General features: G+C 41.5%; 1 protein-coding gene across 7 annotated transcripts in view; it reads right to left on the bottom strand.

Moving 5' to 3' along the window:
- The window catches only part of Mecom (MDS1 and EVI1 complex locus), a 557,609-nt gene that overhangs the window by 262,663 nt on the left and 268,951 nt on the right, over positions 1-25,995 (bottom strand). For all 7 annotated transcript variants that reach the window (XM_057757213.1, XM_057757215.1, XM_057757218.1 and 4 more), the window contains exon 2: positions 11,974-12,317. In XM_057757213.1, the coding sequence (XP_057613196.1) occupies positions 11,974-12,317 (344 nt within the window). The remainder of the gene's footprint in view (positions 1-11,973; positions 12,318-25,995) is intronic.

Below are 25,995 nucleotides of genomic sequence, written 5' to 3'. Positions count from 1 at the left end.
TTAAAGGACACTTACTAAAGTCTTCACTTAAGATCTGTTTAAACTTCCTCAGTGTCTACTGATGGGAGTTGGGTCTCCAGGAAAGCATTTCTAAAGAGCACTCAGAGCAGGGGTGCTATTTAACTCTTGCAAGGTGGGGTTTTGCAAATCCAGAACATTTAATTTTCTAGTTTTTTAGTCTAGATGGTGAGACTCCTCCAGAACAGAAGGCTGGTGGGAAGGGGATCATGGAGGCACCAAGCAATGTGCTACGGCATGCATTCTATAGTCCCACAGCATGCTTGCACCTGTGTGCACCTTCTCAACATCACCTTTGCATGACCCCTGAGGTCATTCCCACAGTTACTCCAACCTACTGCCCCAGGTAAACTGGAGGAAGGTGGTGGAACACTTAGGTCCCGGCAAGAAGCCAGTTAATGGAATTCAAACAGAAGAACCCTTCCTCCCTACCTTACATTGTCTCCTTTCTTACCGTTGTGTGCTGTTTTGAAAATCCTACTGTATCTATGTTCCATTTGAAAGGGCACAACAGTAACTTTGAATACTGCTTTGAGAATGGTGCAGTGTTGGTTTGAACTTGGCCTACTACGGAAACAAGGAAATCCATACCCCTACCTTTCAAAGCAGAACTAGGAATAGCATCTCACCTCTAGCCCACAGACTTTCTACTCAAAAGGTTTGGTCTTCAGATGACCTTTCTACTAAAGCATCAAGTTCCACAGAGGGATGCACATACCAAAGTTGCTTTCACTTCAAGTCTGCAAGCCACAAGTTTACAGTCATTTTACCAACAGAAACGGTAAAACAAGCACATATTTTTTACTTAATTTGAAGTGAATCTGTATTCTTCCCAGAACACAAAGACCCAAGCATGGCCTCACTATAAATAAAACCTCCAACCCTTTACCCTAGGGAGTATTCCACATGAATGAAAGGGGAGGCGGGGAGACAGAAGAAAGTCCAGTGACTTCTCCAAGGTCCCGAGTCTGACTTAGGGCAAACACTCCAGGCTCCTGGCATCTGTCCCAGCGTCCGTTCCACCGTGTCACACACGGCCCTCAAACACAAACCACTAAACACATGGTGAAGAAGTGAGCAAGGGGCTCTGCCACATGAATGGCTAGATTGTTGGAGGTGGGGGCTGGGGGCTCCAGAGGAGAGGCCTGAAGGATACTACATGTTACAGAGTCTATTTGCAAGTAGCTACTGGGTTACCCACGTGGCTGCCTGAGGGGACTGGGAGTGGAGGGTAGATGACTGACAGCTAGTCACAGGAAGAGGGACACAGGAGTCAGGCTGCTTCCTGGACATCGTTCAGGGGCTTCGTCACATGAAACCTGGAACACAGTCAGGAAAGCCACCATCCACAAGGGACTCTCCTGCTTCCCCACTTTACATGATAAAATATTAGAACTTCTGTTTCTATGTGTGGGGCTCCTTTGGACTTTTCTACATCCAACTTGCATGTTTCGTAACTATCTCGGAGCCCCCTTTTTGCATATTCATATGCTGTGTACATTGGTGACATATAGAAGTTAATACAATGTGATGAAAATAACTTGGATTAAAATTTTCCCATTCCTTCACTACCCCGTGTGCCACCTACTGTTCACCCATGAAATACTGCAGTTCGCACATCAATAAAACTTCATATTAATATTCTCTGAGGTGGAATGACTTCATTAACCATTTTCCCCCTCTCCTGTCCTCTGCTTCCAACTGTGTTCAACTTTGGAACTTCTGACAAATGGTCATTATTCTCTGGACTAGTAAAAAAAAAAAAAAAAATATCCCAAGCTTTGGGGAAACGTAGTTGGTCTAAGCCCTGGGGAATGGGGTCGTTGAATTAAATGATAAATATATGCATTTAAGGTCATTAGAGACTTTATCTCCTGTGAAGGCTGTATTTGTCAGATTGATATAATTTCTCTCAACTGAGTACTTAACTCCACAGGCCACCGTTATTATGATTATTCCTTCCCCTTTAAGTGGGAGACTCTGGCTAAAAGCACGTGTGCTCACTCTCGGGCAGCTTCTAGAGGGCTCAAGGCACACCTTTGTTTCATTTAGTATGCAGTTTTCACCTCTGACCCAAGAAATGAGGCCTGGGTTTCCTGAGCTTTATTGCCTGTTAATAGACTGCGGGCTGTGTTTTCAGCAGTAATAGGAATGGCGGACGGGCATGTCGTTTAAGAGGCTGGCAGGCTGCAGCCTGAAAGACAACGTCAGGATTCAAAGTCAGCCTGGCCCAGAAATAATAGAAAGATCACGGCGACATGAAGGAGGAAGTTTTCCATATTCCCTAGCACACGAGGCGCCCTGCCGTGAAAGAGTGGCTGGCCGGCTCTAGACACTTCCCCACTGAACAATGGCAGACACCCTCAGTGGTGCTAAGTGACTGATCCAATAATTCATCTTCAGCTTACACCTATCTACATATTTGGTTTCTCCTCATTAAACTGGGAACATCAGTGGCAAACTTATAAAGTGCAGTCCTTGGCTCTCCATAAAATATACACAGATGCCCATCAGGGGCTCTGGCCTGGCCGCTGCCTTCGTGACACGTGTTTATAATTTTGTCTTTATTTTGTGTGCTGTCGTTGGCTCTTCAGGACATCTGTTCAATTAAAATGGGAACGTGTGACATGGTATGTACGCAGCAATGTGGGCGCGCGGTAATGAAATGTTCTAAGGCTCCCGTCTCCACTCTTAATGCACAAGGATTTCGTGCCTTGGAGCTCTGCTGACTGAAAAGTACAAATAAAAATATCCTTGAAATCACACAAAGAAGTTGACTGTTTTGTTAATAGTTAAGCGAGGGTGTTACTACCGCATATGGACGTTATTTTACATGAAAAGACATTATTAAAAATTATTTACTGCCTCACGTTTGGAAACTTACAGGAAAAGTCTGATAATATATTCAACTTGTTTATTACGACTTCATATAATTTTGAATAATACTACTTTTTCCTTTGACAAGTGCAATAAACTGTACTGGTATAGACATGGGTTGATTATCACGACTGAACTGTGTTGCTTAAAGATACATGTTGGAACAATCAGCCTTTGACGGCTGCATCTCAGTATTTACACTCACCGTCACGGTAATAACTCACCATTTCTATATTAATAAGGCAGCGAAATTTATTATGATGGTATTGAAAAGTTATTAAGTACTGCATCCCAAGTGACAAAGTACCACAGCACTGTCACTACCCAAAAGCAGTTGCCCATCCATCACCCGCCTTTCCAGATGGCCCTGCATCTTTATCGCTCCCAGGTTGGTGACATCACCTGTTCACCCACTCAAAATTGATGATGAAAGCAAACAGATCTATCTTACTTACATTTACCAAATCAATTTAATTTTTACAGGCCGTGGCTTGGTGACATATTGACTGTTTTCCTTAATGGCATCTACCGTATTTAATGCAAGGATGTCATCTTTGATTCCTGGCTCGCATAATGTGTCATTTCATAATAAATTTTTTTCTAACATATTTACTTAATGGAAAGAATTATGATTGCTTGTCATTTCTCTTATTAAACACAATGATAATTCTTTTTCCTTTTGAGTATCTCTTTTGGAGCTATTTTTATCCCTCTCTGATGCTTGAAAGTAGCAAGGGCTTAGATGTGTAACAGATACTGAGCAAATGCTGAATGTAGGCACAGCTGCTGTCAACCCGGGAACTCATGAGAACTTTGCTTCATGTATTTGTAACAACAACCACAGGAGAACCAGGTCTCCAAGAGCTAATAATTACGACAACGTTGTTAGTGGCAGCCAAAGCTGGAGAAGCGAAGTGGCACTGTGGATGGCAACAGATACAAAGCTAACTTTAATTTCCTTTGTATTTGCTCTTTGTGCCTGTGCATTATTATGGGCAGTTCTCTGACTGTAAGACCGCGCCATGAGACCTAACACACTTAAAAATAAACACAGGCTCATCAAGGTGAAGATACAGATCTAAAGGCAGCCTAGTGACTCTCAGATTTACATGTGTGATACCCAAACAAAGGCTTCTCTAACACACAGCGTGGTGGCATTGTGTAACGTCTGTACCACCAAAGCATGGCGTAGATTTACCCTGGGCTGGGAAAGCACAATGGCACCAACTTTGGGTTTTGCTATTTGGCATTCATCTATGTGGCTGTGTCCTTGGGCAAAATCCTGGACTAGGCTTTCATTAGAGGCTGCCCATACTCATAGAGTGGCTGGGGTTAGAAGGCAAAAGACCACACTTGGGATCCTACTGCCCTCCAAACCCTAGCTAATAAAGGTGTACATGGGTGAGAAAACAACTCTAAACAATCTGTAAATATTTCTCTAAAGAGAAAAATTGGGACAGAGTCTATAAGACAGGAACAGAAATCATGAAAGTAGGGGCAGGAAAACACTCATTAGATTCAGCAGAAAGCAGTCTCTCCCCTTCCCCAGCTATCTTGTCTATGAAGCACTGTGATTTAATCTCCTCTACCCCGATATGAAGGCTAGAGGGGACCTAGAACGAGCTCCAGCTTTACCTCATCCTCTACTAAACAAGATGGGTGGGAGGATTAATGACTTCCTGGGGAAACCTCAGAAAGATGGAGCGCTCCACCCAGAGCTAACCATCCATCTGTGATCCTACAAGTGGGCAGAACTGTATGTGCCAAAGACAGGACTCCGGGATGATTTAGAGCCTTTCAGAAGCCAGTTGAGAGATTCCTGTATATCTTTAAGTGTAAAGTTATGGGTCTAGTTTAAGGAAAACAACCCCACAAAAAGCAGGGGCAGGTAATCTGCTCCTACCTGTACACTAGATTTACACCAACTCTTCCTTCTCCACAAAAATGCTTCATGGCCATGTGAGATGACTGTCCTAGCTCCACGGTGAGACAGTGTCTTGGGTGAGATTTTCAGGAAAATGGGGACTCGGGCAGGCAATGCAAGACCAACAGGGATTGATGTTTCCTTGGGGCAGCTGGTGTCTGCGTCAGAGTGGACTTTCTAATGCTAGCATTGCATGCGATGATTCTACCAACACAACAATTTAAACAACAATAACGACAACAAAAAAAGCATGCGATGCACACCTGGGAATGCTGACCAGGTGAGGTTTCCATGCCAAGCAACCTAGGAAGGGAGACATCAACGGTCAAAGGAAAGCAACGCTTCCCTGCCAATGGTGCCTACCACCCCTGGGTCAGCAACGTGAGCTACTAGCAACAGCAATATGTATGCATACACTTCATGTCCACACAAGTAAAACTCTCTGTGTAACAGGGACAGAGGTGCCATCCAGCGACATAACCCAGTCATCCTCCAGAGCCCCAAGGAAGAAGAGTGTTCTTTGCAGTTTGGCTTCTCATTGGCCAGCCAGTTCCAGACACTGGGTGACCAGAGAATGCAGAGGGCCACGCTGAGCCAACTCATGTACATGACTAAGTTATTGTATGTTTTATTCTATGTATGATTGTGTGCAGGTGTCTTCGGTGTACAAAGAGATCAGATCCCCTATTGCTAGACAGAGTTAAAGTCATCTGTGAGCTACTCATGGTGGATGCTGGGAACTAAACTTGGGTCCTCTTAACTGCTGAGCCTCTTTCCATCCTCCATGTACACCATTTTAAAAAGGCCAAGGGGACAAGGTAGATTCCCAGACCATAAGGAAAGAGACTGAGAGAGTTCTGAGAGGGGAGACATTTGAAAGCCATTCCTGCTGATTTTAGACCTTGAGAGAGTCAGAGAATGAATGAATGAATGAATGAATGAATGAATGAATGAAACACTTAAGCAGAACATTTCAATATAATGCTGAACATTATAAAGGGAATGCTTTTTTGATGGTTTGGAAAAGTACTGGGGACTGGGGAGATGCCAGGGGGGTGAAGAACATTTGTTCCTGCAGAGGACTCAAGCTTGGTTCCCACCACCCACATAGTGGTCCACACCATCCTTAACTCTAGCTCTAAGGGGATCTGATGACCTCTTTGACCTCCTTGGGTACCAGGCACACACATGGCCCACAGCATACATGCAGACAAAATACTCACACACATAAAATAAGTAAATCTTAAAAAAAAAAAATCTAAAGGGAAATATTTATTTGGGGAGAGAATGTAAGAGTTACTGGATGTGCTAATTTTTATAGCTCTTATCAAGCCAACAGACGTATGTAGGCTACACAGAGGGGCATCACATGTAACGTACAATACTCATAAACCCACGGATGACCATTTTTGTGGTTGGTTGCTTGTTTGTTTATTGGCACAAATTTTTATTATGTTACCCTGGATGTAGACCAGAATGAGCTCAAATGCATAGAGATGCCACCTGCCCTTGCCTCCCAAGCGCATGGCCAACCTCGGGTAAACTCTCAAAAGAAACAATGTATGCACACTTGTCTGGGTGGGGGGGGGGGTTCCTAGGCTGTTCAGTGTGTATTCAGAATACTTGTTCCTGTATCAATAAAGATGACTCCCCAGAATTCAATTAACAGACTCAGCCGAATTATTATCTGTATTGTCAGAAGCATTTGAAGGATGCAACAGGTCTGATCTGAAATCTCTTAAGATGTATACTGAGCAATGCCATAACATCTCTGAGAGAGGGGAAGATCTTGGGAGTGAGTTCTGACCCACAATAGTAGAAGGAACATTCATTTGTTTTATGGGCCAGTTTGCATTGATCCTAGGAATGAATGAGAATATTCCTGAGAGACATTAATTCCTCATGAAGTAAGAAGTCACTATAGTGATTATCAATTAATAGGTACTTTGTAACTCAGGCTATTATTTGTGCTTAGAGTGCATTACTCTTTTCATTAGTAAATAGTGACATCTGTTAAAGATTTTATATATAAATATAAACATTGTATATATTGCATATATGATATATATATACATATATATATGATGAGTTGTCTTCCTCACCAATTAGAAGCAACGTCAAAAGTATTAAGACAAATAAATCCTTGGAAATCTGATTCACTGGATATAAAACTTGTTCTTATAATCCTGATTATGACTCAGGCATCTTAAAAATTCAGTACTGTTGGTGTTAATGGATAGTCATGTTTCAGTAAACATACACATTTTATGTTTTAATATCTGAGATGATACCACTGTGTAACCCCAGACTCATGAGAACTGGCTGTTTTACAGTGAGATAGGGAAGCACACCTCATTGCACTATTGCATATCTAGATTACAGTCTGGAACAGAATGTATTTTCAAAGCACCGAATCAAAGTTGGGTGATGAATTTCCCACTCCAACATAATCTCTTTCCACTATCCATCTCATCTATTTAACAGGACAAAGGAGAAAGTTACTATCTATGCACATCATTATTTTTCTGTGTACAATTTTATGTATGTCTGAGTGGAAAAAATAAAAACTAAGCACATACTTGAAGTTTTAACGGATCACACAAATTTGGAGCAGTTCTGGACAAGATGAACATGATAGGGATTTGGCATACAGTGGGCACCTCACTAATGGCTGCACATGTACTAGTAGAGTTTTAGAGTAGCCAGTGAGGATAAGGGTATAGAAAATATGCTAACTGACCATATTTCAAAAAGGCTAACCTTTATATAGTTCTAATAAACTGCTTCAGACTGTTTAGGAGAAAATAATAAACTACTGTCTTAGGGCTTCTGTTGCTATGACCTGACCATGACCATGGCAATACTTTTAAAGGAAATCATTTCATTGAAATGGCAGCTTACTTTTCAGAGGTTCAGTCCATTATCATCATGGTGGGGAGCAGGGCAGCAGGGAACATGGTGGTGTATAGGCAGACATGGCTCTGGCTACATCTTTATCATGAGGCAACAGGAAATGGACTGACTCACTGGACATGGCTTTAGCACATATGAGACCACAAAACCCACCCCCACAGTGACACATTTCCTCCAACAAGGCCACACCTACTTCAACAAGGCCACACCTACTTCAACAAGGCCACACCTCTTAATAGTTTCACTCCTCTGGAGGGTCATTTTCTTTCAGACCACAACTATACCACTCAAATTGGTCTTGGACTTAAAAGTAAGTTTAGAAACCTAGCCTAAGTCCTTGTTTTCATTGTTAGTTAGGAAAGTCAATGCTTCCTTTTCAAATGAGGCCTCAGCTACACAATACTGAACATCCTAGAGATAACTGAGTTTCTAGGGAACAAGAAGATTTTTAAAACTCTATCTGAGAGATAGTACTGGCCTCTGCCCAGTAATGGCCCAGTGCTGGTCTGTGTCCTAGCCAATGGCATTTCTGTTGTTTGCCTTGTGTTCCTCCACACCCAAGTGCTAAGCCCTAATGCACACTAGAGGATTTAATCAAATGCAGTGGGTGACTCAGGACAGTCATAGTCAAACCAAAATGCTTTGCAAGCTTCTCTTTATTAGATCAACACTCTTTTGGGAAAAAATAGGTCTATTACAATATCTTGGGGTTATTTTACATATATATGTGTGTGTATAGTTTTATATATATGTATGTATGTATATTTAGTTTATAAGTATGTCTTAAAAATATCCTTTTCCCTGAAATACAAACTTATAAAAATTTTCCAAAATACTATATTTGAAAAAGTCAGGCAATGTGTAATAAATGACTTAGAAGCTAGAGCTGCAGCTGCAGCTTACCTTCCGAGTGCTCATCTCAGTATGTGCACACTCTAGAATAACAGATAGCCTTCACCAAAACAAGAACCGGCCAGAATTTTAGTCTTTGACTTTTAGTTTCTAGAGCTGTGATAAAAACAAATTTCTGTTGCTTCTGCCCCTGAGTCGAGGCAGCTTGAGATAATACAATCTGCTTATTAAACAAAAGAAAGAAATATGCTGAGCATTGGCAATACCACACAACTTCGCGAAACACTATCAAGACTGCACTAGGCGAGCGTAACTTTGAAAACTCTACACAAGCCTGCCCTCTTGGGTAATCTACGGAAGCCTGTACGCCACATAATTTCTCAAGCTCCTCAGTAAATGGCTTCACTGTTGCCAGTGAAACAAAATTTAAGCAACATCGAGTTGTGATTTGAAGGCTGGAGATGATGTCATGCAAGAAGAACACTCAGAGAATAAATATAAAAATCCCGAAGGATGAGAAAGGATATACCCAAGTACAAAGAACAGTGTCTGTAAGAACAGCGTGCTGAGAGACAGTGGGCGCCACAAAGCATGCTGGTGTGGAAGCAACACACTCTTTCCTGCTCAGAGTTTATTGGAACAAGAAATGTAGGTAGGGGAGCCAAGAGGAGAGAACAGAGCATCAGAGACATCACCAGGCTGCTGCGTTAGAGCAAGGCAAGTGGCTGAAAGGAAGCCCTTCATGCAGGATCTGACGTACAATAGGCACTCAAAAACTGCTTGCCAAATCAGAAATTGCCCCACTCAGATTTGCTTTAAGGAAATCTATGAGACTTGCTTTCTTTTCCACCTCTTCCCTCGGTTCATCATTTTTAAGAAACGTGAAGCAGTCTCAGAGAGGTCACTGTAGTTAGAACCCAATCACAGGTCTAATCAGATAAGAGGAGAATGAGCTACAATTAAAGACGCATATGACATAAGGACAATTCAAAACGGGCACAGCGGAGTGGACAGAACTCTGTGTGAAAGTGCCTGAGTTGATGACAAATGGATTGTGCATTAACCAGACAGAGTCAAGGACTCAGCTACACCACCAAGGATAAAGTTTGACAAAACAGTGAGAAGCCTTCTCAACGGCCTTGTTCATTATATCTCTAGAGCACACAATTCCCACTCTTTAAACTGTGGGGAAGGCAAGCAAGAAGACTCAATGGGCAAAGGGGCTTGCTGCCAAGCTTGCCAACCTGAGTTTGGTTCCCATAAACGGCACGTTAGAGTCTGACTTCCACGTGTGTACAGTGACACTCAGGAGTATATATGTGCGTGTGTGCATACACACACGTGTGCCCACACACACAAATAAATGTAAAAAAATTTTGAAGAGAGTAAATATTAAAATGGCAAAGAACTATATACCTGGCCATCAGCTGGATTCTAAAAATGACAGAAACTGACTGCCTGATCTTCAGCCAGAAAGCCATGGGCTATGTACACATCTTGAATTCTAGGCAGTTTTAACACAATGAAGGAAATAATTTTATATTGTTTAAGGTAAATATCTGTTCATGTGTGTGCTGAAGACATGTTCCTCCAAAAAGAAAAATAAAATTATTTTTAAATGTCCTTAAATGCAGAAGTCTATGCCCAATCCTTGTGCATTGTATCTAAAAAGGTTTCATCTTGTACTTTTCAACCCTGCAACTGGAAGCTGATTCTACAGTTAAACTCTGTCTATTCCTAGACCAGGACTACACTCACTGAACTCTGCAGATTTGATAATAAAAGGTCAACGAGTTAATTATTATTAGATAGTTTATAGCCATTATTTTAAGATGAACAAAAATTACATAAAATTCACACACATTTGCCTTAAAATATATTCAAACTCATATATCCATTAATGACATGGTGACTTTTAAAAAATCTCTTATTGATACATGTGTCTAAAATAATTTTACTAAACCACAGACTTCAGAAGGTTATAGCCAGTGACAAAACTATGGCAGGCATGTTCACTTATAATCATGTTCAATCCAGAACAAAACTTTTGGTATTTCAGAATTTGAATTAGGGCGGTTTTCATTATGGAATTTTGAATAAATTTTACACAGGGACATATATAAGGCAAAAGGACAAAAAGCTGAAATTACATCCTGCAGGCACTGTATATTCATTTCTATTTGAAAGCTAAGCAGATATTCTATTAATGATCATAAATATTAAGGGAACATACCCAAATAAATCCTGTTTATCTGATTTCCATCCAGCTGAAACACTGTGAAGGGAGACTTCCCTCACATCTCCATAGCTGTTGACCTAGGCAGAAGTCACCTACAAGATTTTCTGCTGAAGACCAGATTTTCCAGAAATTATGATGTTATGGTTTAGTCACAACAGTTTTCAAGCTCTAAACACAGCCAGACTTGATAGCGTAAATCTGTAATCCCAGCATCCACTTGGGAAGCTGAATAAGGAGGAGCCAGAGTTCTAGGCTGACCTGATGGGTAACAAACTCTATCTCAAGCCATAAGAATGAAAATAAAAGCACAAATAAAGTATTTATGTACACACCAACACACATACAGTGCACTGGTGCAAAATGATAAACGAACTGATAAACGAACTGATTAGAACTGCAGATTAGCTAATATTATTGAAATAAAATTAAGGTAGCTATTGTGATTAACGACCTCAAATGTTGGATGTTGCCTGATAAGTTCTAGGCAATGCACAGCTAAAACTAGTGACTAATTTTATAATCACTCCGTGCTCTTGTTTTAATATATAAATTATTCATCAAATCAATTTAAATACAAAGAATCATCACATATTTCAATGGTGACTGCTGTGCACACTTTCAAGAAGCTTGTAGAATAAAAATGGTCTCCTTTGATTAAGAAGAGAAACTACATAAAACGGGGATACAGGTAAATGAAAACATGAAGCTAAAGTTTAACCAAATTGACCTATAGCTACAAAATGGAGAAAACATATGCTTTACCCCAATCCTTCCAGATAAGCCTTTCTCACAAAAGATCACATACTATGTACACATCTCACGAACAGCTTGTGTGCTCACACCACACGCTCTTTAAGATGGTCAGATCCAATGTACTGAATGATAGCTCAGAAACCACAACCTCTTCCTGTCGTCTTTTAAAGCTGATGTGCTGCCTCGGTCATTCTTCAGTTGGTATCCCTTTCATCATGCCATTCCTTTAAGTAACACATTGCTTTATCAAGTAATGAGATCGAAAGAGAGTTGATTCTTAAACATCACCTTGAAGACACGCTCCCACGAATGGAACCCACTCGTGGCCACGTGCATAATTAATCTCTTCTTTATAGACCTGAACACACATGTGTGCTAACTCAAGAGACATTCTTACCTCCCATCCATAGCTGGAATCTTTCAGATCCGACCTCTGCTCTCCCATGTATGGCCCAAACTTTTCACCTATTTCAATCTTCCTCTTGGTCCATATTCCAAGTCCTGCCCCAGGCATATTTGACTCTCGAAGTTCAAACTCATCAGGAATGGGGATGTCATCGGGGATGTAGATGGGGGCTTTGTAAGGAGAGCCCTCCTTGGGAGTGAATGACTCACTGGATGTGGCAGGAGAGCATGGCTCTTGGATGTGGAGGGAGGGAACATTGGCTACCCCATCTGCATCAGCATCGGGCATTTCTTCCAAAGGTATTTCAGAGTAATTGCCATAAGCACACTCATTACCTGCAAATAAATAAGAACTTCATGAATTTCTACTAATAAACCAGGACAAATTCCACAGGGGTATGAACCGTAGTAAAGTTGTTCGTTACAATCTGAACATAGAAGACCATTGCTAAGTTCTGTCCCATTTAAAAAATCTCTGTTATTCACAGGGGAGGAATGATAGATTACGGCTTCTGGTTTATCTGGGATAAAGTAATAAAACAAGTGTGTTAATACTTGCATAGGCCAGCCCCACCCATCACCCACATGCAGAGCACCTGGGAGCTTACTTATCAGTCTGAATAAAGTAGAGATAAGAAGTAATACAGACAACTACTGTCCCCACACCACCCTATATATGCACCAGATCAGAAAACTGCATCAATCAATCCATGGAAGCTTCAAATTAATGCGACAGATCCCTGCGGACTCCAAAGGCTGCCACGTGTCACAAGGCCCAAATCTCTGCAGCCCTTGGTATTTCTTTGCTTCAGTAGCTTATGCTGCAGAAACTCAAAAGTACTAAAAGCTAAAATCATTTTCAAAATTAGGTAGATTTGGGGGCTACACAGCTTGCTCGATGGCTAAGAGTACTTGCTGCTCTTGCAGAGGGCTGCGGGGTTTGGGTCCCAGCATGCATGCGGTAATCAGTTATAATCATTTGTAACTATAGTTCCAGGAAATCTGACACCCTCTTCTAGGCTCCATCAGGCAAGCACTTGATGCACTGGCAACCATTCACATGCATAAGACAAAAATAACAAATCCTCAGAGGCAAATAGATAGGAGGGTACCCTGGGTATACCCAAAAGAGAAAAAAAAATCTCCAAACTAGAAAGTGAGAGGGTTTCAACTGCCTCTACCTAGAAAAGAATCCTGGAGAAGCTGCAAGAATTCTGGAGAGACAAAGGTTAGCCCTGACCACAGAGGCTTTAGAGGCACAAGAGCACAACGCTGTGGCCATCATGAAATATATATGGGGAATTGGGGGGCTAGGCAGAGGAGTGAAAGGAACAATGGCCACGCTGAATTTCCTACCAGCTGAAAGGAACTTCTGTGGCCCTTAAGCAAATAGGCATGTGTTTCTTTCTACTAGGGTTATGAACTGAAAGTTGTCTCTCATTGGTTTGACTCATAAGAACTTCAAGGACAGAAGTAAGAAAAAAGGGCTGAAGGATACGGATGCTGATTCTGGTAAGAAGCACCAGAATGTAGGCTGGGTGGCTTATGTATGATTGCTGTCACAGACTGTCTAGCACAGCCTGTGTAATCCTGAGTTACTCATGACATGGAAGAGCTCCAGCCTCAGATTAGAGACTTTTACTCTCCTACCAAGCCTGCAGCTGTATTATCAGAGCCTTCTAAGATGGGTTATTGGGCTAAGAGGTAGAAGATACATTCTACCTGCAATTTCTTCCCTGATTCATTGCTGAAATACATACCACTCATGAACAACTGACCATTGAGTATTAGGTCCTGCTTCTTACAGTTTCAGAGAATGCAAAGTGATAATCCACGCAAGGCTATCTTTCAATGAAGGGTTAGATGTCATTTCAAACATTGAGAGGATGCCATTTATACCAGCCACGTGACAGAAATACAGGGTGCAAGCTCGGGTTGGTTATATAGTTCTTAGTATGCAAGTTCATTATCATTCAAGTTCAGCATGTCCAAAATTGTGAGCACTGTCACCTGCCCTCCAGTCAAGCACCTTGTCCATTTCCTCATTCAATTAGAAATGTCACCTTTCCTTTAATTGTCCACATCAGATAAAAAGTAGCATGGAGTTTGCTGTTCTTTTCTTATAATCTATTCTACCACAAAATTTGATCATTTTATCTGGTTCTTCCAATTCATTTTCACACCTGGATTTTCTAACAGTGCTTGCTCTCCACCGGTCTCCAGATCACCAATCTCTTGACTGCAGCCCTCAATACTGAATTCACCTTCCCCGCCTACCTTCCTTCCTGCTCAGCAGACTTCAGAGGCTCCCAGCATCTCAAGCTAAAGTAGAAACTCTTTGCTTGGAAAAAAATATCCTTTTTATGAAGTCATCCCCTCTGATTCTCAATAATCAACAGGAGTGCTTGAACTGCAAACTGATCTTTGCCTCCTGAACTTGGCAAGCAAGATGTTCTTCCATCCTGACCTCTACCCTCTGGTCTAACCAACTCCCAACTTCCAGGTCAAATTCCACGTGAGTTCCAACATGTCCCATGGCCATCTCAGTCAACACAAGCCTCTCCTTCCTCTTTAAGCTTACAGAATTTTAGCCCTCAATTTTGCAATCTAATAATATACATTGCACTCAGGATTTTATATGTATAGCTGTTTTAGCTCCAACAAGGAAGTAGGCCCTAGGAGAGTTAGGTGTTAGGATACTCACTTCATAGGAATTCTCCAAGCAATCTGCAAATGGCTGTTTAAAGAATCCTTGTTAAATAGATTGTAAACTTCACATACAATTTTATTGACAAGTTATACCAAATCAATATTTTCCTATGAAAATATGGAAAGTATTTTGATCCTAACAATCTTTAATAAATTAAATGGGGAAAGGTGGTGGTGGCACACGCCTTTAATCCCAGTACTTGGAGGCAGAGGCAGGCGGATCTCTGTGAGTTCAAGGCCAGCCTGGTCTACAGCAAGAGTCCCAGGACAGTCTGCACTGTTACACAGAGAATCCCTGTCTTGAAAAAAAAAGAAAGAAAAAAAGAAATAAAGTAGGGCGTAATAGATTACCTGACTTTCCATTCATATCTAGTATCAGAATAAGCTATTTTCATAACACCTAAAGAGGTACTATCCGGATAAAAATGCACTTGAAAATTCCATGTAATTTTCTGTTTCATCAAAATATTCATTAACAGTTTGAGTGCAGAAAAAAAATACATAAACCATTTCCACACCAGACATAGTGACACGGGTCTATGTGCCAGCTCCTTGGAGGACTGGAGGCAGGAGGATTCAGTAAGGTAAGTTGTTTGAGACAAACTTAGGCTATAGAGTATTACCATATCTCAGAAAATAAATAAATAAATAAAATTAAGATCAATGTCACCTCTCTAGAAGCATAGCACTCAGCTGCCTAGAGGGAACGTTATGGCATAAGTCCTCCAACGGGACCATTGCTCATTGTGAGGATTTTATTTTCTTTGGGGAATGCTACAAAATGAATGACATCATGGGATGTACAAACTTTCCCATCTAAGAAGTAAGAAATAAAAAGGCACCTAGATAAATAGAACAATATTCTTCGAGTAATTCTCTATGAAAAGCCAGGAAAATTTCCTCTATTTCCTCCCGAGGGAATCAGTCATACTGTCGGGTCCAGAAAAGGGGTCTCGGACCCTAGAGAAAGATCGAGACAATTATGTCTGCACTTTCCCACGCTCACACAAATCCTATCATCTCCCTGCTATCCTCGAACTCTCCCGGTACGGAGTCTAAACGTGGTTGCTGAGGTACCAGCTCGAGCAAGATGTGCATAAAAATTAGAATAATTTAAAGCCCAAATACAATCCTGCTAACAATGACCAAAAACAAAAATCTGATTAAGCCTAAAGAACAATTTACAGCATCCAAGCAAATGTAGGAAAAAGATTCCATTCTAATCATCCACATGCAGGCTTTATCAGAGACGAAAGCCTAGGCAATGTCTTCCAACTACATTCAGTTAGTATCATTTGAATTAAATATAAAAAGGGTGGAGATTACACAAGTGGAAATATAAGACTGCAGACTTTTACCTATCGAGACATACAATCTAGCACAGCTATTGAATATTTGCATAAGTGAGAATAACTAACACCTTTATGGACATTACTCAATAACTCTCTCAAAAGCTGCTAAAACATTCCATCTAAATGAAAAACAACCTCCATTATTCTATCGCCATTAGATCTCTGTTACTGGGGGAAATTGGTAGATCTATTCCCTGGGCTATAGCTGTAGTCAATTAAAGATTTCCTGGATATTGCTCTGGCAGACTGGGCACATTTACAATAGGTAGGTATCAGGTAGGGAGTGTGGCATACATCAGTGGGCCCATAAAGATAAATAACCCTTGTAACCGTGGAGCTGAGCTCCTCAACTGTAATTTGCCTCACGCATCCTTCGGTTGTATCATTAACTCAGTGAGGACTGGGAGAAAAGCTTGTTGTTGGACTTGAGGAAATGACTTGGGAAACACTACTGGAATCCAAATTCTTCGATTCAAATTTTAAGTATTCTAATATCCAATGACACAAGCAACAGCCTACACTCCTCAGAGTCTACGTAGTTCTGTGGGTGTTTGAGTAACTATCCAGGTTTCCAGTTGGGATGAATTTCATTCCGAAAATATCAAAACCCAAGGAGGAAGTTGAAATGTAACACTGATAATAACAGCATCCAGTGCTGCATCCATACTTTCCAGTTCTGACAAAAATGATGAGAAAAATAATCCTCATTACTCAAAGGTAGAACCTGAGAGTACAAGGCACTAAATAGGATGCCGACAGGCAGCAACTGCTCAAACCCAGTCTTGATTTCTGTTTCTTTAAAACTAGACGTCTAGAAGTTTGCCTCATCAAAAGAATGGCTCTTGTGTAGGTAATCTGTTGTTCAGCCTTTTCACTTGAGAGTTCACTGTGAACAGCTTTTCTTTATTCCGATTTTCTAAACTCACATAAAATTGATGCATATACTTCTATTATTGGAATCTGCAATAAGTGAACGGTTTCTATAGTATTTATGCTGCTTTTGGTAGCAAAGCATCAACAAAATGAATACCATTTATACAAATATTTTCATTCACCCATTTCAATTTCCTTAGATGGGATCCCTACTAAAAACTATATAAAACCTACTGAATACTGGAAGTTTCTTTTCCAAATGCATTGATCAATTTACACTCCTACCAACCACACTCACGGGCACTACTATGTCCTGTTTTTCAGTTTTATCAGTAGGAAGATTATTTATCGGTAGTTTCTTTAATTTGTACTTTAGTGATTACTAAGATTAAATATTGTATTAGTCACTCCTACTTCTTCCATTAAAAATTATACATTGCTTTGTCTCAGTTTTTAAAACGGGCTTCAAATCTGTCTTATTAACGATCGACAAATTAGCCCTTTGATGTGCTTTTATTTATTTTTTCTATAATTTGCCCCTTGATTTCATAAAATAACTTTTTAACTTTGGTGAAACCAAGTTCACATTGTCTTCATGTTTTACATTTTCTTAGAAACTCCTCACCTACTCTGCCAATGGGTGGGGCATTCTCTCATATTTTCTTTGAGTTTCATAGTTGCTTTTCTTCCAGCCTTGGATTACCAGTGATTTACTACTGAGTGAAAAGCAGAGGAAAAATGATTTCATTTATTTGAGCTCCTGTGAACGGCAGGCTAGGAAAAAAAATGCCATTTCACTCATAATTCTTTGGCCCTCATTTGCAAGGTTGGCCTAAAACGCTTTCTCTTTTTGTGGGATTCGTATAACTCACCATTTGTTTCTCTTGGCTTCTCTGCTTAGTTTCACTGAAAATCTTCTGGGCAGATGCCATTCAAACTCCTGCATTTCAACCCATAACTAGTGTTTAATGGTCATTGAAAAGCTTATCACTCCGTGTTGTCCTTATTGAGGGTAGCGGAAATGTTTTTCCTTTCTGCTTACCACATCAGTTCATTGATAGAAACTGTTCAGTGACTAACACAAAATTAATGCTAATATTTAAATCGCATAGCTCTAGTTTAGCTATAAAGTGGCCTGAGCAAACAAGAAATCATATTGACTTGGCTGAACAAACTTGTCCATAATACACGTATCCACATGCATCTGCTAGTGTGTGAGTGGGGTGTGTGTGTGTGGTGTTTAGCAGCTCCCTAATCTTAAAAATAGGCTGAGACAGAGACACGATTTGAGATCTCAGGCAGACTGGTTGAGATCATAGCTGCATAAAACAGCTGCCAAGAGGAGTCCAACAAGGGAATTGAACAGATTAGGTAACTCAGAAATTTAGACATTTCCCCCCATTATGTTCCTCATTGCAGTTTTGTAATAAAAACATGAGCAAACTTCAAAGGAAGTTCTGTAGTAAAGGTTAATTGCTACTAAAGAAGAGGGTGGGCCCAAGTGCCGGTACTTTGTGCCCAACTCACAGGCAGACAGGAAGGATTACACGTGGCTGAGTGCAGAGGATGTGCGCCCAGCTTTAGGAGAAGGGGCCTGGCCAAACCTCAGAGCCCCACCAGGGACCTCCAGGGAGGACGTGAGCATACGGACACAAGCCTGTGAGTCCGTGCATGCTTACCAGTAGCCAGGGGAGGGAGGAGAAGACTACAGTTTCCTTTCCAAATTCAAACAGGACATGTTCTTCTTCCCTCCTCAGGACAATTCCAGAGTGGTGACAGAGGCATGTTTCTGAGAAAGCAAAGGCCCCCAAGGGGCCAGCTCTTCTCCACTAGCAAGAGAACCACTGAAAATGAGCAGGGTTATGGGGGAAAGGGAGGAGTCTAAGTAATAGCACATGAATGAACGGAACAAAAGAGGAGGCAATGAACTGGCCATTGAAACACGCTGTGAAAATGTCCCCAAGAAAATGAAATTTAACATCCCCATGAAATGAGGAAAGGAAGCTATAAAAATGAGAAAAATAGATTTTTTAAAAGCTGACAGAGGAGCTGCAAAGGATTCTGTTAAAATCTAGAAGCCCAGGTTCCCAAACAGAGGTGTCTCCTAGACAGGTCACTGGAGGACAGACTTCAGAGCACCATGCTCTCAGAAAAGGATGAAAAGAAAACACTCTTCAACGACATGTTCAGAATCTGGTCCATACTGGTCCCTACTGGTCCCGTCCGAGTCTCTGTAGCGTGTTTGCGACACAGCCGACAACATGGCTTGGCGTGTGGAATTTCTTAATGATCTTCCAAGCTCTTCTGCACTCCCAGCCTTTCTGTTAGCCTCCTTGTTCTGACCTATTTCATCTCTTCCCTGTAGGCCTTGCTACCCACAGAATTCCCTAAACACTCTTCATCAGTCTGCTATCAAAAAGATCCAGAATTAAAGAGTGTTGGGAGAGGTAGCAAAGGAAATGGCCAGAGCACCAGACGGGTTGAAATCAAAGGACATAGAGAGAACAAATATGTATTTTTCTCATGTTGTGGCATAACTCTTTGCCTTCTCTGTGCCTTGTGAAGCTGGCTAAGAATTTTCCCACCACCCTAGGAGTTCCACAGACATTTCATAGAACAATACAGTTTGAGAATTAAATGGGTAGCTTCTCCACTATTATGAGATAGGCTGATCTGCTTCCAGAAGCTTCTCTTCAGAAATGGTGCTGCGCTTTTTTTTTTCAGATGGTTATGGAAAGAAATCGCTAGAAAATTCATAGTTGAAGTACAAGTAAAGCTCTTTGGCATCTATTTACCGACTCCAGGACAACCAAAATAGAGACACCAAAGTTTTGTGAGTTGTATCATGAGAGAAACCATGACCAGGCTAATGTTTGCCATTTTCTGGTGTGAGGGAGCCTAGTAACCACTTCCTACTGGAAGACCAGCTAGGACCAGACTCATTACATGCCGGATAGTGTTCCTTTCATAGTACAGTCATTTGCCTGAACTCTCTTTTAGCAATACAAATTTTAAAGAGACTTTTGGCGACCTCTGACCTGATAGCTTTTTTCATAAGCCTTTTATATCCCCAAAGTGACTTTCCTTCAGATTCGGTTAAAGTAAAGCAGAATTGTCCCGTATTTCCGTCATAACCTACTGGCAGGTTCCTTCTCAGGCAGCTGCAGTGAGCAGAGCACAGCCTTGCAGCATGCAAGCCCTATCTCCAGCAATTATTTGCCAGCATATCTAAAAGAAGGCAGGCATTTCCTGCTGCACACAAATGGGACACTCTTATCTAAATCACTGTTTAAACAGGTATTTAAGAAAACACTATCCCAGGCAGGAATTTACTGATGACGGAACACATTGGTTTAGGGCTGGACGCGATGGTTTAGGACTAGCCATTGTCAAGAAAGGAAGTATATCAGCATGAGGAAGGTATAGAGAATATTTCACAACTCCCCAGGGGTCAAGATGGAGGACCATAAAGCTTGGGAAAGTGGCGGTGGAAGAGGCAGTTGCACAGAGGTCTCCACCTGGTACCACCTCTGAACTCTGGTGCCGCCTGAGAGAAGAAGAGGTGGGATTTGTAGTTCACTGTAGACCTCAGTTCTAACCCCGTGCACGAAGCATGGTGGGTAAGGTCATGTCCAGGTCCATTCCATTGGAGCAATAATGAAAACCGGGGAATGCTCAAAACTTGGAATGCCAAAACCTTCGAAAATGTATTTCCTGGAAAGACACTTTGAAAACCGATTGGCTCTCCCACAACCTGTAACCTAGGAGAAAGTGTACTCTGGCTCCCCAGCCAGGCTCTAACCAGTGAGACTGGAATTTATTCCCAGTAGAGGCTTATAAAGCCAGGCTGTTGTTCTCACATTAAGTACACTGCCCTCTGGTGAGGGCTGTGGTTTCTCTGTGGGCAGAACGTGTGGTTTACTATGGCTAATTTGTTTATGTTGTTGAGGGTGGTTTCAGGGGAAAGCAAGCTAAGGAGCAAGCTGATTTGCTTCTTTACAAAGAGTGTTTCAAGGTGGCGGAGACATGCGGGAGCGTTAATGTGCCTGCGTTGATGGGCAGAAGTTGGTCTCTTTGGCCACAGCTCTGCTTCACTTAGTTGGGCTTGTGACCCGAGGGCCCTAGCCTGTCTATTAGGGTTACCTAAGTGTGGCTTGGTGGCTTTTAGCAGAAGAGCCTTCTCTAGTCTCAGAAGGAGAGATCAAACCTCAGGAACTAAGGGGAAAGGTAAATAAATAGTCCAGTCGTACATTCCCTAACAAGGAGACTGAATTCTAGTATTTCCTGGGAGAGGAGAGTCAGAACTGCCGCGAGAAAATAAAGATCAGGAAGTAGAGGAATTTGAGAGCTCTCCCTACACACGGTGGGCCAAGATGCTTTCCTGAGACGGGAGTAAGGAGCGTGCGTGTGAGTTCAGGCCCATTCCACGGTAGACCCAATGAAGACCTTCCCTGCTGCTGAAGAACAGAACTTCCTTCCAGCCAGAAGTTCCACATAAAGAAAATAATTATGCGTGTCGGGCAGAAGAGGGAGTTGTGGCTTGCTGATAAGGAGCGATGTGAGCGACCAATTAAACACTCGCATAACCGCACTACTGGCTTGATGCGAAGCAGAGCACCCGAAGGATGAAATCTCGTTAGACTCTCAGACTTAGGGTACTTTTTAAATGAGACATAATCCTTGTTGCCACAGGTTTGTTAATAAAAAGACAGCAGAGATTTGTGTCATAAAGCAACGTGATGGGGAAATTCCATTCCGCTCTTCCAGCTCAGACTCTGCCCGTCATTGCAAATAGAGATGCTTTGGTGTAAATAAGTCTAGATGCTGGCAAGGAGCGCAGTCTGGGGCCCCGTCCTACACTCTGAAGGGTGCCAGATTGAGTTTCCCAACACCACATCACATGAAATGTGAAATCATTCAAAACCCGGGGGGGGGGGGGGATGGAATATCACTGAATCACTGAAAACATAAAGGAAAAGGTTTCTGTTTAATTTGAGAAAACATTATACACTTTGTAAAAATTGTTTTCAGAAAAATGTGAACAGATGTGTTTGTGTATGATGTGTGTGTATATACATACCAGCTGCACTTCTGATTGGGAAGGGGTAATTTCCAACATTGCTAAGTGGTAACACAAGCTAGGTATTCAAGGGCATGATATAATATGACAACTTCATAGACTACCACACTGTGCCGGGAGTCTGGGAATTGTCATTATCAACACGTGTAATAACTAGAAGCATTAGGTGGTCTGTATAGTGTCCTTCCTGCCTAGTTGAGTCACACAGTCTGAGACAGTTGACGGGCACCAGGCAGCAGGTCCTAATGACAACTGACTTCTTAAGAAAGGCATCCAGGGCCTCTTCTGAATAAATTACTATAGTTTATAGCAAGAGAAGATTGTAAATGTTTGTAAAACTAAATTTATTTACAAACTGGGTCTAATTTATTTATATCGCCTGCACAATAGGCTTTTGCTGAAATATTTATGCTGTCTGTACTTCGGCCTCACTAAACTCTATCACAGTCATAAACACGGTTGAAAAATTATTTGCAGTTAGCAGGATTTAAGCCACCCATTATATCACAAGCTGGTGCCAGCAAACTTTTGCTCTGGCTGATAGAGTTTCCTCCACGGAATAAATATACATTTGACTTTCAAAATCTTTGGTGGGCTCCATACTTATGAAAAGTGAGGGTTTAAACGGAAGTTCTGGGCATTACCAGGACCATGTGAACACTTCCGGAGCACGTTACAATTGGAATTCTGTGGAAAGACTGCAAAGGGGTTCAGGTTTAAATCCCTTCCTAGCATTCAAGGGTGGGGACTCAGATAACAACTGTCAGGGTCGTAGCCCTCGCCAAAGACGCTGTCATTCAGGCTTTCTCGTTCATCCATTTGCAAGTATGTTTTCCGTATCACATTGTGATTGGAGCATCACAAAGTTGCTAGAATAGATATGGAATGCAAGGCAGCAGAGCTTCTCCCACCCCGGTAGCTTAGCATTGACAAGCAAAGACAGGGACGGTCGGAGGTATTCGACGGAGCAACAGTAAAGGACTAAGTAGATCTTAGGAATAGGGAAGAAAGTAACAAGACATGCTTCTAAGTTCCTGTGCAGTTGGGCATCTCCAGCCAGAGACTGATGAAAACCATATGCCCTTGGCCTTTTGTATCTCCAGACTCCTCCCATCCAGAGATTCAACCAACAACAGATGGAAGATATTCACACATATGGAAATGTCTCCACTGAACTCACACTTTCTCTTCCTGTCATTGTTCCTAAGCAATTCAGTGTAGTAACAAGCATTTAAATAGCTGTGGCACAGCGGCAGTCCTTGGAAGTAACCTAGCGATGACAAAGTTTACAGGAGGGCTTGTGCAGGTTACAGGCAAGTGCTGTTATTTTATTAAAGAGGGAAATGCCAAGGGACTTTGTCTCCAAGAGTCTTCTCCAACCCCCCTCGGGTTCCAAGGAACAAGAAAGAGTATGCGCCAGAGTGTTGCTTTGGTTTGCTTAAGAATAGACTTCTTAATCCTGCCTCGAAAAACCAAAAAAAAAAAAAAAAAAAAAAAAAGAATGGACTTCTTTTTCATATCAAAGTAGAAATTTTATTCATATGTATTTTAGACTATCACCAAGCTCTTGTGAAGAGGAACACAGGAGCTATTGGCTCTTGCTGAGGCTACAGATAACTCAGAAAATGGCAGTCCCAGCAGGTTCTCAAGAAGTGACACACTCACGTTCAGTTACAGCGTTAGCCAAGAGAAAAACTGGTCCGAGGAGGAGGTGTCACTGTGCTGGAACTGACAAACACACTCTGTCATGGGACAGACTTCACTGATAAGGACTGTACATCCAATGACGTGGGACTGCCGTAAAGTAATCAGTGTAGGCCCCAACTGCTGTCGATAGTCCAAACTATGACATCATCTTCCAGCTACAATTAGACACTGCTCCATATAGACCAGGTATGGGTTTAATTGACCTCAGAAGAGTTGATGCACCGAGAGAAAAGGCTGACCAGAGTAGCCTGAAAGCTCTGCCCATCCAGTACAAGAGTTAGCAGAAAAATGGCAGTCCTGCTGCTTACTGACAACTCATACTACCCATACTACCAGGTTTGGGTATTACTTAACTTTTTCTACCCACAGCTACCCACAAGCCATACTTAACTACAACTAACTAGAAAGGCATGCCTGAGTGCTTATGTCATTTTTTATGGGCTGTAAAGATCATTTTGAAGGACTTGCTTAGCCTGATAAATATTTTTAAAAAGCTTTTTGTTTCAATAGAGTACAGCTACAACAACTAGATTAAATAAAATCTGGCCTCACGCTACTTAAAAAAAGGTAACAGATCCAAACACCCATTTTTTGAGTCAAGCACAATGACATACATATATTGTCGCAGCATCAGAGAAAGAAAGGTAGGAGGATCACTTGAACCCAACAGTTCAGACTTAGGTAGTCTGACATGAGTGAGACAATGGATAGAAGCAATATCTATTTTTCAAAACATTGTAGAATCCAGCTCTTAGGAAGACAGACAAGTATGAGTTTTTTCACTGAAGCATCTGACCCTGCTGACTGAGACACACTGGAGATAGATAAGTCCATGTAAATCTGGGTGGATCAAGACTACTCAAGAGAAAGATTCTGTAATGTAACTCTATGAGGAGTAACACCTGACGTATGCAGAATTATGCTTTTTTTTTTTTGCTGCTATAGTAAGTCTCCTTCAATCAGCTTTTTAAATACTTGACATCACTATTAAGTCTCAGCAACTGTGATCTCACATAGATTCAACACGCAACAAAATATCAGTCATTCAGTCAACAAGATTTGTACATGCAAAGCCCCATGGGTCAGGGGAAGGGAGTCACAAAGAAGAATCAAATGAAATTACTGATTGGAAAGGACCGTTGACAGGCAGAACGAGTATCTATAAACCTTCACTAAATAAAGTGCAGTGAGTGGTAGAGAAAACAAGGATTGTACCCATCAATCCATGAGTGATCTTCCATTTCATTAATAGAGAATGAAAGCCAAAGATGGCTAAGTATTCTATTTATGATAAAGACAGACAATCAAGGAGGACTTTGACACAAAGAGTTATAGACTGTGGCCGAGCCTCGGAGAGGTAATGACTTTTAATTGGATTGAGTTTATCATACTTGCAGGGGTGCAGCAGACACAGAAGGAAGGATTAGCATGATTTCCACTTTCTATTATTTGGCATAATGAGAAAGCAGAGGGTGGTCCTCATCCCTAGTACACATTATGAGCCATAGGAGATGCTTAATATGTCAGGTTTGAGTAGTACTGAACTCTCTTCTATAAACACATCTATCTGGACATAGCTAAGTCAAAATAAGTCACCTGGAACAAAGGTCAGAGGTCATTAATTTGAATAGTACTCAGGATTTATGAATTTTTAAATTAATCCTCCCGGATCTCTACCCCATTTCAAACAGTAAGACACATCTGCATTTTTCTTTAAAGTTTAGATAGCTTATGGGGCCAAAGGAACAGCCTTGGCTGAAGGAAAACCAGCTGGGCAGACTTCTTCCAGGTGGAAAATGAGCACATTGTAAACCCTTCTGAGAAACAACCTTATATGCATGAAAATATTGACATAGACAAGACAAACCTGGAAAGCTCACTGCACTGACAAAATCTTGTACAGGTATTCATGAGTCTCTCTCTCTCTCTCTCTCTCTCTCTCTCTCTCTCTCTGTGTGTGTGTGTGTGTGTGTGTGTGTGTGTGTGTGTGTGTGTGTGTGTCTGTGTCTATGTATCCTGTTACTGGAATGAGCAAGAAACAAATCATACTTTAGAAAGTAATCTTTCTTTAGAAGATCTATGGCTTCCTAGTCAAGCATCTGCATTCACAATATCACGATAAACTCAGATATTCTATAAACCTCAGATCCTGTTTAAGCCAAAGGATCCTAGCTAGCTAAGAAATTCTATGACCCCAGAAAAATCTTATAGTATCGGAACCCTCATTTTTTTTTCACCTATGACTGATGCTATCCAATATGGTAGCCACTGGTGACGGCATGTGACAAGTGAC

The sequence above is a fragment of the Chionomys nivalis genome, chromosome 24, assembly GCF_950005125.1.
Source record: "Chionomys nivalis chromosome 24, mChiNiv1.1, whole genome shotgun sequence".
Lineage (NCBI taxonomy): Eukaryota > Metazoa > Chordata > Mammalia > Rodentia > Cricetidae > Chionomys > Chionomys nivalis.
The sequence above is the reverse complement of the archived record's forward strand: the minus strand, read 5'-3'. Positions and strand labels throughout refer to the sequence as shown.